This window comes from Dromiciops gliroides, chromosome 2, assembly GCF_019393635.1.
Source record: "Dromiciops gliroides isolate mDroGli1 chromosome 2, mDroGli1.pri, whole genome shotgun sequence".
In the NCBI taxonomy this organism is placed as follows: Eukaryota; Metazoa; Chordata; class Mammalia; order Microbiotheria; family Microbiotheriidae; genus Dromiciops; species Dromiciops gliroides.
Genome location: NC_057862.1, coordinates 275,330,643 through 275,346,804, shown reverse-complemented (window position 1 = coordinate 275,346,804; position 16,162 = coordinate 275,330,643). Strand labels below are relative to the sequence as shown.

Below are 16,162 nucleotides of genomic sequence, written 5' to 3'. Positions count from 1 at the left end.
TGCTTGTAGAATTATACTCATTTTTGTCGAGCAAATTATTCTTGGTTTTAGATATTTATCTTTTGCTTTTTTTAATCCCTTATTCCTTGTTCTTCCCACTTTTTTTACCCTCAAGTCTTTCAATGCCCAGGCCTGTTACTTGTACTTTTGCTTTTGTCCCACAGAATATTTCTTACCCTTATCTTACCCAGATCATTTTCATCCCCTAGGGGATCTATATAATGTTTACTACTTGTCCAATGGGCATACTGTAATATTTTTATCTACCTAAACCAAAAGCCAGTATTATGTACAATAGAGAAAGACTAGAAGCTTTCACAATAAATATAGAAGTAAAGCAAGGTAAAAAAGACAAAAAAGGAACATGATAAATGCTGGAGATTTTTGAAGAGAGGGAGAAAAATTTGGAACTCAAAAATCTTACAAAAATGAATACTGAAAACTATCTTTACATGTAATTGGGAAAAAATAAAATACTATTAATTAAAAAAATAATGCCAAATAAATGACTGCTAAATGATTAAAAATTAATATCACTTTTAGGTAGTAATAAAAAGTACAAGGTAATAATAAAAAAGGAATTTCCACTCAAAATAGCTAGAAAATGAAGAAATATTTGATTCAGTTTACCACTATTCACACAATACCTATATAGATTTAACTACAAAATTCTCCGTAAAGAAATGAAGAAAAATGTCAGTAAGAAGAAGAATAGTCATAGTGCTCATGGTTAGGGCTATCCTAATAAAGGGTGTCTCAAAAAAAGGGTGTTTCTTAGTGCCATTTTAAACTTCAATAGCATGTAGTAGCACTAAAATTTAGGAAATACCTTGTATGATAAAAATGATACTATAATTTTTTTCTTTTTAAAAACATTTTATTTAGAATTTTATTTTTCCCAAATTACATGTAGAAACAAATTTTAACATTGATTTTTAAAACGTTTGTTCCAAATTCTCTTCCTCCCTCCCTCCCCATCCCCCCTTAAGAACTCAAGCAATTCAATATAAGTTATACATGTGTAGTCATGCAAAACATTTCCACATTAGCCAGGTTGTGAAAGAAAACAGACAAAAAAAAAACTTTAGAAAAAGGAACTAACAAAAAATTATTCTTCGATTCATATTTAGATACCATTCTTTCTCTGTAGATGGTTACATTTTCCATAAGTCCTTCAAAGTTGTCTTGGGTCATTGTATTGCTAAAATAACTAAGTCATTCATAGCAGATCATCTTACAATATTGCTGTTATTTTGTATACAGTACATTTAATTATGTATCAGCTCCTCTAAGTCTTTCCAGGTTTTTCTGATAGCATCCTGCTCATCATTTTTTTTTTATAGTAAACTACATTTATATAGTACTTTATTTTTTTATTTTTTGCAAGGCAATGAGGGTTAAGTGCCTTGCCCAGGGTCACACAGCTAGAAAGTGTCAAGTGTCAAGCCATATTTGAACTCGGGTCCTCCTAAATCCAGGGCCAGTGCTTTATCCACTGTGCAACCTACCTGCCCCCTATGTACTTTAAAAAGAGATTTCCTTATAATAAACCCATGATGTTGATTATTGCAACAACAATAATAGATAACATTTATATAGTACCTTATACCTGACAGAATTTTCTTCACAATAGCCCGGCAAAGTGCCATACATTTTATCATCATCATAATCATCCTCATCTTATATTGCTCTTGCCTCTTTTCAAATTTTTTTCAGTTACTATTGCTAACTGTGTTTCCCTCCATCCTATTTCCTCCCCATATATACTCTTATTTTCTATCTTCTTTCACCCTATCCCTCCACAAAAGTGTTTTGCTTCTGACTGCCCTTTCCCCCCATCTGCCCTCCCTTCTTTCACCCCTCCCCTCCTACTTTCCTGCAGGGTAAGTTATTACCTCTTTGAGCCAATTCTGATGACAGTAAGGCTCACTCACTCACTCACTCACTCCCCCACAACTCCCCCATCTTCCCCTCTACTCCATAAGCTTTTTCTTGCTTCTTTTATGTGAGATACTTTACCCCATTCAACCTCTTCCTTGCCCTTTCTCCCAGTGCATTCCTCTCACCCCTTAATTTTATTTTTTAAAGATATCATCCCTTAATATTCAACTCACATCTGTGCCCTCTAAATATATTCCACCCAGCTGCCCTAATAAGAAAGTTCTTATGAGTGACAGTATCATCTTCCCATGTAGGAATGTAAACGGCTTAACCTTTTAACATCCCTCATGATTTCTTTTTCCTATTTACCTTTTTATGCTTCTCTAGGGGCTTATATTTGAAAATCAAATTTTCTATTCAGCTCAGGTCTTTTCATCAAGGATGCCTGAAAGTCCCCCATTTCATTGAATTCCCATTTTTTCCCCTGAAAGATTATACAGTTTTGCTGGGTAGGTGATTCTTGGTTGTAATCCCAGTTCCTTTGCTCTCCAGAATATCATGTTCCAAGCCCTCTGATCTTTTAATATAGATGCTGCTAGATCTTGGGTTATCATGACTATGGCTCCACCATATTTGAATTGTTTCTTTCTGGCTGCTTGAAATATTTTCTCCTTGACCTGGAGTTCTGGAATTTGGTTATAATATTCATTTATAGACAAAATTTTCATTTTGGGATCTCTTTGAGGAGGTGATTGGTGGATTCCTTCAATTTCTATTTTACTTTCTGATTCTAGAATATCAGGGCAATTTTCCCTGACAGTCACTTGGAAGATGATGTCTAAGAGTTTTTTCATCATGGCTTTCAGGTAGTTCAATAATTATCAGATTATCTCTCCTGGATCTATTTCCCAGGCCAGCTGTTTTTCCAAGGTGATATTTAACATTGCCCTCTATTTTTTCATTCTTTTGGTTTTGCTTTTATTGTGTCCTAATTTTTAAGCAATTTTCTTCAGAGAGCTTTTGTATCTCTTTTCCCATTTGGCCAATTTGGGTTTTCAAGCTGCTGACTCTTTTTTCATGCCCCTCCTGCATCACTCTTATTTCTCTCTCTATTTTCCCCTCTACGTTTCTAACCTTATTTTCAAAGTTCTTTTTGAGCGCTTCTGTGGTCTGAGACCAATTCATATTTTTCTTGGAAGCTTTGGATGTAGGAGCTTTGACTTTGTTATCTTCTTCTGAGGGTGTATTTTGATCTTCCTTGTCACCGAAGAAACTTTCTAGGGTCAGCATTTTTTTCTGTTTGCTCATTTTGCTAGCCTATTTCTTAACTTTTTGACTCCTTCTTAAAGTGGGGTACTGCTTCAAGGGCACATTGTCCCAAGCTTCAGAGGATCCTAGGTGGTATGATAAGGAGAGGCATGTTCACCACTCCCCTAGTCTACATTCTGGTCTGCAAGCAACCTCAGGCCTGCTTGCCACCTGACCTGGAAGAAAGTCCTGTTCTGCTGTGGCTGCAAGCTCAACGTGCTTGCGCCCCTCCCCAATATGGGCCACCACTCAAGACTATGACCTGGATCCTAGCTTGGGCAAAACAACAGAGACCCTTGTAATCTCTCCCTGGCCAACCACTCGACCCCCCTCACCACCCATGGCCTGAATTCCAGAAGCAGCCAGCATCACCGCAGCCCGTATGGGTTTGAGTTCCACTCTCACCCCAGTACAACAGATCTTTCCAGCCAACCTTCTAAGATGTCTTTGGCTAGAAAATGATCTCACCTTGTCCTTTTGTGGGTTCTGCTGCCCCAGGAATTGTCTTATGGCATTATTTCTACTATAAAAATTAAATATTTAATGCTATAACTATGAAAAATATACTTCACAGAACTAAATAAAAAGATAAAAGCATTCTTTTAGAGGAACAAAAGATCTAGAACATCAAGGTAAATAAACAAAAAGGGTATAATTAAGGAAAAACAGAACTTCCAGACCAGAAATTACATTTTTAAAGTATCAGTCAAAACCATTTAATACTGGTTAAAAAAAAAAAAAAAAGAAAAGTAGATCAAAGGCTGTTTCCACATCTATTGAGATAGCCCCATGACTTTAGATGATTGGGTTTCTTTTTTTTTTTTGCGGGGCAATTAGGGTCAAGTGACTCACCCAAGGTCACACAGCTAGTGGCAAGTGTCTGAGGCCGGATTTAAACTCAGGTCCTCCTGAATCCAGGGCCAGAGCTTTATCTACTGCACCACCTAGCTGCCCGATGATTTGGTTTCTCATATGATTATGTTAACTAATTTTCTAATGTTAAACCATCCTTGTACTCCTTGGAATAAAGCTAGCTGGATCAAATAGTGAATGATTTTATTAGTATATTTTTATAAATGTCTTTCCAGGATTTTATTTTTAAATTTTGTATCAATATTCATTAATGATATTAGATCTTTCCTTGTTTTATCCTTCCTTGGCCTAGGAATTGGTTGAGTTCAGATTAGACAAGGAAGAATCAAAAATAATTTAACTCAATAACCAAGTGTGTAATAAAACTCAAAATATAACCTACTTAGGAAAGAACAAGAATTACTGGAAGACTTGTAAAGCAGACTAGGAGAAATGAAGTTATGATCAACATCTTGGACCACATTCTATAATAAATTTGAAATGAAAACATTACCTGAATATTTAAGAATTTATTGTTAAAAAAAATAGAAGCAGTAGATCAGTTACGGATAAGTTTTGTTTCTTTTTTTTTTTTGGTAACTCTCTTTACTAATTCAGGTCAACATTTTCTTAGTAATTTATAGTCTTAGTTGCCTGGGACACTGAGAAATTAAATAACTTGCATAGGGCCACATAGCCGTATAAGAAGTAGGACTTGCACCAAGATTTGCCAGACTTCAAGGCCAATTCTCTATCCACAATATTATGCTGCCTGCCTATCCCTTATAATAAAGAATAAAGAAAAAAGAAGGGGGCAGCTAGCTGGTAGAGTGGATAAAGCACTGGCTCTGGATTCAGAAGGATCTGAGTTCAAATCCGGCCTCAAACATTTGACAGTTACTAGCTGTGTGACCCTGGGTAAGCCACTTAACCCTCATTGCCCTGCAAAAAAAAAAGAAAGAAAAAAGAAAAATTCCAAAAAACTAAACATGTCAAAAAACAAAAAAAAACAAAAAACAACTAATGTTATACAGTCTTTCACACCTATAGTTCCTGACTACCATAAACAAGTTGGGGAAAAGTGTCTTCTCATCTCTTCTTTGGAACCAAGCTTGGTCATAATAAATTCATAGTTATATCTCCCATTTTAGCTCTTCCTCACCCTCTCCCAGGCAGCTATCCCTTTTAAGTTCTTATACCAATGAAATCACAAGTTCTAACTATGCCCCTCAGGTATGGTTCTCTGGGAAGGAGTAGGAGGAAAGATACAATAGGAAATGGAGGTGATAAAAAAAGATATCAATGAAAATTTATTTAAAAAAACAACCACAAAGGTTCCTGCCACCTTAAAAAGTTTGAGAACTAATCTAATGCACCATATGCTGTCTTCCTGGAAGGAAATAAATTGGTCTTTTAAAAGTATATTTTAGCAAAAGTCAATAGTGTCCTAATGTGAGAAGTAGCAAAGAAATATCTCTAAATCCATGAAATATGCTTAAAGGTCTTTTCCCAAATATAACTGTAATTTGAACAAAAATCTTTCTATTTTCATTTGGTCTTAGATAAGTTAGTAAGTTTTGCCTAAAGCAATTTTCACTTTAATATTTATAGAGGATGAACACAACATTAGGCTTAATAATTAAGCCTAGACTTGTGATACTCAAACATACTTTAGAAATCACAAATGCATTTTAAAGTTATGAATGGCTGTAATCAAGCAAAAAGTTTCTCTTAAGCTTTTACCTCTAGGTAAATTGTAGCATAACTTGTGAATAAAACTTCTCCACTACAGATACGGGGCAATATATATATTCTTTAATCACAACAGATATAAAAACATTCTATTTCAAGGTACAATGACGCTAATAGATTCAGAAAGACTAAGCCAGCCAATAACAAGCTCTGAAAAGTTCCACCAAATTGTAAATGTTTTGAGTACAGGTCTGGCAACAAGGTGTATGACTACCATAAAAGGAGAGCTCAACACAGGGTAGTTTATAAACAATTTTTTCAGGAACAAAAATTCAGGAAGACAGGAAGCACAAAGAAGCTGCTATCTATATTAGCAGCAGAGATCCATAAGATAAAATGAAACAAACTTAATGAAACAAAACATTTTTAAAATTTAGTGCAATTTTCTTCTCACAGCTAATGCCACATAAATATCTCACTAAAAAAAATCTCTGGCATATAATCTACCCAAGGAAGAAATATTTGTAGAATAAAAATGGTGCACATTAAAGTGAAGAACCCCAGGCTAAGAGTCATAAAAACTCAGTTTACAGATCATGGGATGTGGAAGTGGAAGGTATTTTAAGATTCTAGCCTAACCCCCTCTTCATTTTTACAGTTAAGGAAAATGAAGTCCAGAAAGTTTAAGTGATCTGACTAAAGTTACTCAGGTAATTTTTTTAAAGTGCTGGGATTTGAGCCCAGGGCCATTTGACTATATAATCTGATGTTTTTCCCTCCTTTAGGTCCAATTTGGCAGAAAGGTATGACTTTTGCCCTCAGATTTCTAAATAAGTAAAAAGAAAAGGGATAGTTTCTAATATCCCTTCCAGATAACCCTATGATTAGGTTCTAAAATTCCTCCTAGATCTCTAAGGAGACCAGAGATATTTCTGAATAGATCCAAAACAGGTATGGTAAAAAAAAAAAAAAAAATGCCTTTTGAAGCTCAAAAGCTGTAATAGCACCACCTTCTGGTTGCTTTGTTGAATTTTATTTATTTTTCTCTTAAATCCCTTTCCAGTTTGTCAAGAGCTTTCTCTCCACCACCATTGCCTCCCATGTGAAAAGCCATAGAAATCAGTTTGGTCACAGAACTTTTACTTTTTAAAAATACACTACACAGGGGGCAGCTAGGTAGTGCAATGGATAAAGCACTGGCCTTGGATTCAGGAGGACCTGAGTTTAAATCCGGCCTCAGACACTTGACACTTAACTAGCTGTGTGACCCTGGGCAAGTCACTTAACCCTCATTGCCCTGCAAAAACCAAAACCAAAAAAAAAAAAAAAATACACTACACACAGGGGCGGCTAGGTGGCACAGTGGATAAAGCACTGGCCCTGGATTCAGGAGTACCTGAGTTCAAATCCGGCCTCAGACACTTGACACTTACTAGCTGTGTGACCCTGGGCAAGTCACTTAACCCCCATTGCCCCACAAAAAAAAAATACACTACACAGAAGTAATTTCTATTATAATATTATCTTGGTGACAATAGTTGACTTAAAAGTTTTGATCCAATATGTTTACCCTATCTCTTAGATGTTCATCTCTTTTCTAGGAAGGAAAACTTATTTGTCTAAAAGAAGATGTAATTCACAATATACCTGGCTTCTTGCTCATTTTTGCCCAATACACAATGACCTGTAATGACCTGCAACCTTTCCAAGACAAAATATTTCAGTATTTTTCCAAGTAAGGAAGTTATAACTTCTAGGACATTTTATAGATTCTACAGCTGGGCTTTTCTTTTTTTTTTAACTAGGTTGCATACTAATCATTTATTAGTTTAGGGGGACTTTACTAGTCTTCCAGAAAATGATGACTATTTGGTAGAAATCATTAAGTACCAGAAATACCTCATTAAAAAAATTTAGCCATGCAACAAATGAACAAAACGGTCAGTGTGCTTGTAAACTGCTTGAAGTCAAATTTGCTAATCTTACCATTGCGCCAGATCAGGTCATACTCCTTGAAACTTTTCTTTCCAACCTATATGTTGTCCTACTAAGGAAGGTTTTGAGCCAAACAATGTTTGTAATTCCTTATTCATAGAGTTGTAACAAGAGAATCTCTACAAGTAGACAAAGTGATTGTTGAACAGAGCTGCTAAAGAGCAGGGTCAGCTCCCTCTTCCTGACCACCACAGAAAGGTTATAACAGTTCCTTTTAAGTGTAATGATTTTCCTTCAGACATCTACAGTTGGAAGATCTACAAATATTGTCAAAAATAGAATTCATCCTTCTCTGAAATAGGCTTTGAAGGAATTTGTTTCATTTCTGTGTAACAGATATCTCAGCTTCTATTTCAATATGACTTTTGAAGTTATGCTGAAACAATCTAGAATTTTATTTTTGGTAATTATAAGTTTTTATATATTAAAAAAAATAGTAGTACAAAAGGTAGTATAACAGAATGTATAGAAAGTCAGCTACACAACCAGGAAGACCTGGGTTTAAGTCCTGCCTCTAACATATACTGGCTGTGTGACCTAGGGCAAGTCCTTAGACTCTGCAAATTTCTGTGCCCTTCTTCTGGGTTCTGAGCTAAACCACTGCTGCATGCTTCCTCTTTTGGTATACAACCCTGGATCTTTAACTGTTCCTTCAATTCACCTAGGATCTATAATCCTGTACCACGTAGTGGGTCCCAAAGCTGCCAAATGGCAACTGTTGTCATAGTGCCCAAGTATGAGACTGGGATCTCCTCTCGCCCTGGTGCACAACTTTTCTCTTTGTAGGAGTGCTCTGAGGTGCCATGCTCCTAGCTAGACCCTCCCTTCATGATCCTTCTCTACAAACCTCTTTGTCTTCCTATGCCTGCTTGGGCTATAAAAAAACGTGTTTTGTGTTTTGAATTTCTTTATCAGGATTTGGTCTGGTGCATTTTCTAGATCTGTCTGGAGGCATTGTAGGGGGGAAAAGGGGAAAGAAGATCATGGTATTTCTTCCTACAGCTAAATCACCTTGACTCTTCTCCAATGGTACCACCATCTTGTCTCTCCCCCACTGGTAACTTTGGAGAGAGCATTTTCAACTGAGTAATGAAGCTCAAAGCCAGAATGTGGAAAGATCAAGAGAAAAGGAAATAGAGGCATCTATTGTAAACAACATAATCAAGGAGATTAGTCAAAAAGAAAGGAGAAATATGGGACAATAGCTACCAGAGATGGATGGATCAAGTAAGAGTTTTTGAAGGATGAGTGTGAGATTAAAAATTGGATATTAGATCATAAATCTCCCCTACTTAACCTTTCCCTTAATTTATCTCCCAGACTAGTAAATGGAAGAAGCTTTTGGTTTTCTAGATAGATCTTTTATTGTTATGGTAGTCACAAGGTGATGTTGATTAGAAGGATAGGAAAGTAGAAACACAATACAAATCGTCTTAAGTCTAAGCTTAGTCTATATTCCTTATAAAAACTCACCCAAACCGAAAAAGCCACCTTTGGAGAGAGAGACCGTCTGTGCCGCACAGTCAGGAGCCCCGCCGAGCCGGAAAAAAAAGCCCCACTTCCGTTCTCTCCACCCCAGAAGTCGAGTGCATAGCAGGCAGTCTGACGTGCGCAGCAGGCAGACTGTTGGTCTCCTCCCCAAAAGGGTGGTCCTTCAAAAACTGGCGTCTTTCAGTTATCCTAACCGACTGTTAAAAACCTTTCATATTTTTTTTCCACATTTCCCCCCTTTGCTTCCTCAAGAAACGGAATGTTTCCTTGATGGAACAGTAAAAAGAATATAATAACTATTGCTAACTAATAATATGTGAACAACAATATAGAAAAGGAAGAGAGGAAAGTTTTGTCCAGAGGGCCGATTTTTTTTTGTCCTCATGAACCGACGCTTTGACATTAGTCTTGCAAAGGGAGAGCCTCTGCAGAGAGTACATGTTACAGATAGTATATATTATAACAGAAAGGAGATAGTAAAAGCTAATAAAGCAAAACAGTTCATATAAAGTCTCTGAGTTCTCTTGTCTTCTTGAAGTGGTTATCCTAACCGACTGTTAAAAACCTTTCATATTTTTTTTCCACATGAGGAAGACAGGCATTTTTATAGGCAATAGAAGACACAAGCTAGTAGACAAGGAGGGATTGAAGATAACTGAAAGGGTGATAATGATGACAGCTCAATCTGCTAAGGAAAATGAGATGGGATAAGTTGTACATGAAAAGGAGTTGGTCTTGACAAAGAAGACAACCTCTTCCTGTAAGACAGGGGAAAGAAGAGATGGCGGCAGAGGTATCTCAATGATCTCATCAAACGGCATCGATTTTTTCTATACAATATGAGGGAAGGTTTTAAGTTGAGAGGGTGGGAAAGGGGGAAACCATAGGAGATTTGAGGAGGGATAAAAAGGTATGTTAGAGTTACTATGGTAAGATAATTTGTGTGTGTGTGAAAGAGAGATATCCTCTAAAAGAATTGCCGTGCAACAATGAGGGCCCAGTTAAGGTTAGATAATGTAAGTTTGTAATGGACCCAGTAAACAAGGTTGTATGATTTTCTCCACCTTTGTTCAGCAACATATTGGTAACATTGAAGGCAGTAGAAGGTTGGAATGATCTGAAGCCAAGACTAATCAGGGCAAGCATGATGTCACAATAAAAGGAAAGAAGTTCAAGAGCATAATGTAAACCTGAAATGGTTCACCAAGGGGTCAAGAGAAGGAATGGAAGAGAGTATGGCCTGAGAAAGAACTGAGAAGTCAGAGATCAGAGGTTGGAGTGTGGACAAAAGAACAAGGCTGAAGGCTGTAAAGCAGAAAAGCAGAGAGACAGTTGGAATGACAACAGATGTTGATCAGATTAGGACATTTTAGTTTGTGAACATAGAAGTGGTGTATTTGGGGGGGGGGGGTGGCAAGATCAAGGGTATTACCATCTTTGTGTAAGGCTAAGGAGGGGCAAAGGGTCATCTGAAATGAAGAAATTGAAGAACTAAGAAGTAGTGTTTGAGGAAACATCAATACGTACACTGAAGTTCCCTACTATGAGGGCAGAAGATGAAAAGGGGAGAAGGACTGTGCACCAGACACTGAACTTATTGAGGAAAAAAGGGGCACATCTTGGAGGTCAGTAGACAAGTTACCAAAATTCTGATTGGTTGGTAAATGGATTGAGTGAACCTCAAAGGAGGAAAGATCACTGAATGATGGTGGTAGAAGGAGAACATGAAAGTGGTACTGGGGTACAAGTAAAAAGTTCACCAGGGCTTGAGAGAGAGGCCAGGGACATCGTGTCATCAGGAAAGACCTGGGCCTCAGTGACAGCCAGAAGACAGAAAGAGTGGAAAAGGAAAAGATATGAGATAAAATCAAGTTTGTTGTCAATGTATTCCAGAGAGCACAGTAAAAGTGACAGCCACTTTTAGAGTGGGACACTGGTGGGGGAATTATCGAAGGGAATGAGTGCAAGGAAACAAGTAACAGAAGATGGAGAATGGAAAGATGTTATTGGAAACTGACTATTCTGCAATGTGATTTTTCTCTACTCACCATAACCTTAAGTAGGATGATAGTTAGAAGAGACCTGAGAAATCATCAGGGATAGGAGTTATTAAAATGTTTCATGTCATGGACCTCCTTTTGCAGCCTGGGGAGACCTATGGACCCCTTTTCAAAATGTTTTTAAATGCATAAGATATATTATAAAGGAAACCAATTCTACCCAATTGTACTTAGCACAGTCCTTAGCATTGTGGTAAAAATTATTTATGGTATAGATTAATGTCACAAGTTTTTAGCTGAATCATGCGCATGCTACTGAGCAGCTTTTGAAGGACCTCTCCTTTTGGGGGAGGAAAAACTGAACACCACCAAAAGGGAGGCAGCTTCTGCTAGGCAGGCATGTTCAAAAGTTCACTCTCTTTAGGCCTGGCGAGCAGTCTGGTGGCGACTGCTGTCCTGACGAGTAACTGTAGACTGACCAGGGTTGGTGAGTTTAATTATGGAAAACCCTAAATTTCTTTGAACTAGTTTAATTGGGAACACTCTGGGATTGGATAGGCTAAGCTTAGAGTTAAGACTATCTATCTGTATTTCTACTTCCTTATTTCCTTAATTGGTTTCGCCTTTGTGGCGATTTTTTTAAAATTAATTCCCAAGTAATAAAATCTGACTCTTTATGAACTAAAGCTCAGAGGCTCCTTTTCTTATTGGCCTGGGAGGAATATATAAAAAGGAAAATTCAAAGGGGAGATTAAACCTAAAAGAGTCCCTCATATTTCCAGGACCCCAATATTAAGGTGAGTCACCCAAATAACACTCTGTATATCAAATTTTGGACCTCACAGCATATAGTATAAATAATTATTGACTGACTGAAGTACAGTTATCAAAATATTTTACAAAATAAGTTCACAAGCTCAAGGCTGAGAATCTCCCTGGACCTTCTCATTGTACAAATGAGAAAACAGAGATCTAGAGAACTTAAATGAATTATCCAAAGTCACTCTGCTAGTGAGTGTCAGAACCGGGATTTTAACCCAGATCCTCTGCTTCCAAATCCACTACTTTTCGCATTATACCAATGATCCATAAAACATCTGCCGCTGGAAGAGGACTAGGGAAAACAATGTGTATACATTCTAAGTTTTAGAAATTACCACACTTGTAGAAATTTACAGAAATTTAGAATTAGCAGTTCTCCTTTAAGAACTCAGTCAAGTAGATGCTCATCTTCATAATTATACATATTTCATTGAAATACTATATCAAATTCAGAATCAGAGAATCTCAAAATTCTAGAACCGGAAGGAATCTCAGAAGTTTTCATAATCAATCCATAAGTGAACAGGAATTCCCTATAAAAGATAATAACAAGTAGTCATACAGTCTCTGCTAGAAGACCTCCAGGAAAAATATGAGACCTGAGATTCAATTTTCACTTAAGGATAAACAAAAAGTAATTTTAATTGGTGTATTCAGTGTTTGGGGAAAACTTATTGAAAAATCAAAAGGAAGACAAATAGTATTTTGTAATTGAAAGGATACGAGGTGTTCCTTCGGTGCGGCAAACCAAGTAAAGACATGCAGCAATGACATGTGCCATTTTTCTCCCACGTGTAAGATGCTTGCTTACTGCCATCTTGAAGAAGTTAAATGCTGTATCAAGGCAATGTTGATTTAGTTGTAATTGATTTCCCAAGTGATGAATCTGACGCTTGCCTAGAAAATAAGTTTTTTAAAAATTACAAAACATAATTTTGCATCTAACTCTATCACAATTTTATTGAAAAAGTATAAGATTTTATACCAATTTAATTTTCAGAAAAGATGTGACCAACACAACAATTAAGGTCTATGAATAAAATACATCTTCCAAACATAGACATTTACAAATTTATATGTCAGATCACATTTTAACATAATTAATGACTGCTAGTGGTATTTGAAATGTTCTACACTCAGAGTTCTCTACTTCTGTAACGAAAGGAGGAAGCATCTACTTTATTTCTGTTGTTGTTCAGTCATTCAGTTGTGTCTGACTTTTCATGGCCCCATGGCATGCCAGGTCCTTCTATCCTCCACTATCTCTCAAAGTATTCAAGTTCATGTTTGTTGTTTTCATGATACTATCTATCCATCTCACCCTCTGCCGTCTCCTTCTCCTTTTGTGTTCAATCTTTCCCAACACCAGGGTCTTTTCTATTGAGTCTCATCTCATTATGTGGCCAAAATTTTTCAATATTTGACTTTCTAATGAATAGTCTGAATTAATTTCTTTAAGAATTGACTGGTTTGATGTCTTAACTATCCAAAGGACTTTCAAAAGTTTTTAGTACCACAATTTGAAAGCGTTAATTATGCAGCACTCAGCTTTCCTTACAGTCAACTCTCACAGCCATACATCACTTCTGGAAAAACCATAGCTTTGACTATATTGACAAGGTGTTAGCAAGGTATGTTTTTTATTATGCTGGCGAGATTTGCCATACATTTCCTTCCAAAGAATACACAGCTTCATTTCATGACGACAGTCACTATCTGCAATGAACTTTAAGCCCAAGAATATAAAATCTGACACTACTTCTATTTCTTCTCCTTCTATTTGCAAGCAAATGGTGGAATCAGTTGTCAAGATCTTAGCTTTTTTGATGTTATAATCCTCCCCTCTTTCACCCTCATCAAGAGGGTCTTCTTTTTCTGCCATCAAAGTAGTATTGTCTGCGTATCTAAGATTTTAAATTATTTCTCCTGGCAACCTTAATTCTGGCTTTTGATTCATCCAACTTGGCATTTTGCATGATGTACTATGCATATAGTTAAATAAATAAGGTGACAATATACAGTCTTGTCGTACCTAATATGTTCAATTTTAACTGCTGCTTCATGGCCTGCATACAGGCTCCTTAGGAGACAGGAGTAAGATGATTTGATACTTCCATCTCTTTGAGAACCTGGCACATGTTGTTGTGATCCACAAAAAGTGAGGCTATGGATATTTTAATGTGTATAGGAACTTACTTTCTATCTTTGATCTCCTCAGCATATATACCTTGGAATATTCTTTTTGACACCTTTTTTTAATAATCACTTTACAGAATAGCCAGACCAAATAACAGCTATTTCCAGTGTCCTTTAATGGACCTATCTTTCCATAACCCTTCCAACATTATTCTTTGTCTTCAATGTAAATTCCAACCTTCCACCCCACAGTACTTTCCCAGGCTGGTCACACTCTCCACAAATCTGTGAAGAATCTATACTGTCCTTTACTCTCAGCTCCCTTTCACCTTTGTCCTATCTCAACTAATACCTTGCCCTGGATTATTCTATCCATCTTTTTCTCTTCCAATGAAGGAAGAAGTCACTACAAAAAAAAAAAAAAGGATCCACTACAAATTAATATTACTTCATGTCAACTGAAAGGCAATCTTTCCACTTCTCCTTAATTGACTTTCTACCCCATTCACCACAAAAGCAGTTTCAAACCTTTCCTTCTTTCTATTCTCAAACTGTGATACTATTTTTTGAAGAGTTCCTCTTCTCCCTTCTCAACTCACATGACTATAACATCATCCCCACTACCTCTTCTTTCATTCTAGTCTCTGAAAAAAGGTGGTCCTTCACCTTGCCAAGGTCCACCTCTTCATGGGCCTTTGATTCTTTCATCTCTTGTTTTGTCTAGCAGATTTACCAAACTATTACCTCCAATTTATAATCTTCAATCTCTCCCTACGTATAAACATGCCCACATCATTCCCATCCTCAAGAAATTCTCACTAGTTCCCACTATCGCCTCTAATTATTGGCCTTCTCTCCTCTTCTCACCTATCTCCTTGAGATAGTCTTCTACATTAGATGATTGATCTTTCTCTCCTTGTAACCTTATAAAACCTTTGCAATCTGGCTTCCAAATTCATCGTTCAATTGAAACTGCTTTATTCAAAGTTACCAGTAATTTCCTAATTATGAAATCCAATGGCTATTCCTCAGTCCTCATCCCTTTGGACCCTCCTGCAGCATCTGATACAGTGGTCTACCTCCTCCTGGAAATTCTCTTTTCTCTCTCTCTTTTTTTTTTTTGATACCTCAGTTTTCTGGTTCTCCTCTGAACTATTTAACCATTCCTCCCTCCATCTTCTTTGCTGGATCTTCATCTACTTCATTCCCACGGTTCTGTCCTATTTTTTTTCCTTTAAACTCTCTTACTTAGTGATCTCATCAATTCTCCTATGTTCAATTATCATCTCTATGCAAAGGATTTCCAGGTCTACATATCTGATCCTAGTCTCTTTCCTGAGTTCCAGTGTTGCATCACCAGTTGCCTGACATCTGAAGAGGTGTCCTATAGGCACCTTAAGCTCACTAAATCCAAAACAAAACTTGCTCTTCCTTCCTCAACCTTTCCCTTTTCCACACCTACCATATTACTGTCAAGAACACTAATATCCTTTTTGTCTACCAGGTACTCAACCCTTGTGTCATCCTGTATGCCTCAGTCAGTTACAAAAACTCTCATGTATTCAGCAGCTGTTCTACTCACACAGACAACACCAACTTAGTTCAGGTCTTTATTATTTCTCAGAGAGCTTCCTAATTGGTCTCCTTGCCTCAAAACTCTTCCAATGAAACATCCACAAAGCCACCAAAGTGATTTTACTAAAGCACAGGTCTGACTATGTCATGCCCCTACTCAATAAACTAGAGTGCCTTCCTATTACCTCTAAAATCAAATATAAAAGATTTTATTTAGTACTCAAAGCTCTTCATAACCTGGTCCATCCTCCCTTCTAGGTTGTTTTTTTTTTTTAACATATTGTCCCTCCCACTACATGCATTCCATGGTTCAACCATCCTGGCCTACTTGCTATCACCCACATACTCTGCTTCATCTCCTATCCCTGTGCATTTCCACTGGTTTTCCCTAATGCCTTCTTCACTTCTAC

At 37.0% G+C, this 16,162-nt stretch overlaps 1 protein-coding gene across 3 annotated transcripts in view; it reads right to left on the bottom strand.

Annotated features, from left to right (window-relative positions):
* The window catches only part of BRF1 (BRF1 RNA polymerase III transcription initiation factor subunit), a 177,656-nt gene that overhangs the window by 128,398 nt on the left and 33,096 nt on the right, over window positions 1-16,162 (bottom strand). For 2 of the 3 annotated variants that reach the window (XM_043981929.1, XM_043981930.1), the window contains exon 3: window positions 12,765-12,938. In XM_043981929.1, coding sequence (XP_043837864.1) covers window positions 12,765-12,938 — 174 coding nt within the window. Of the gene's footprint in view, window positions 1-12,764; window positions 12,939-16,162 lie in introns of those variants that run through there. The other variant, XM_043981931.1, reaches the window with a different exon arrangement.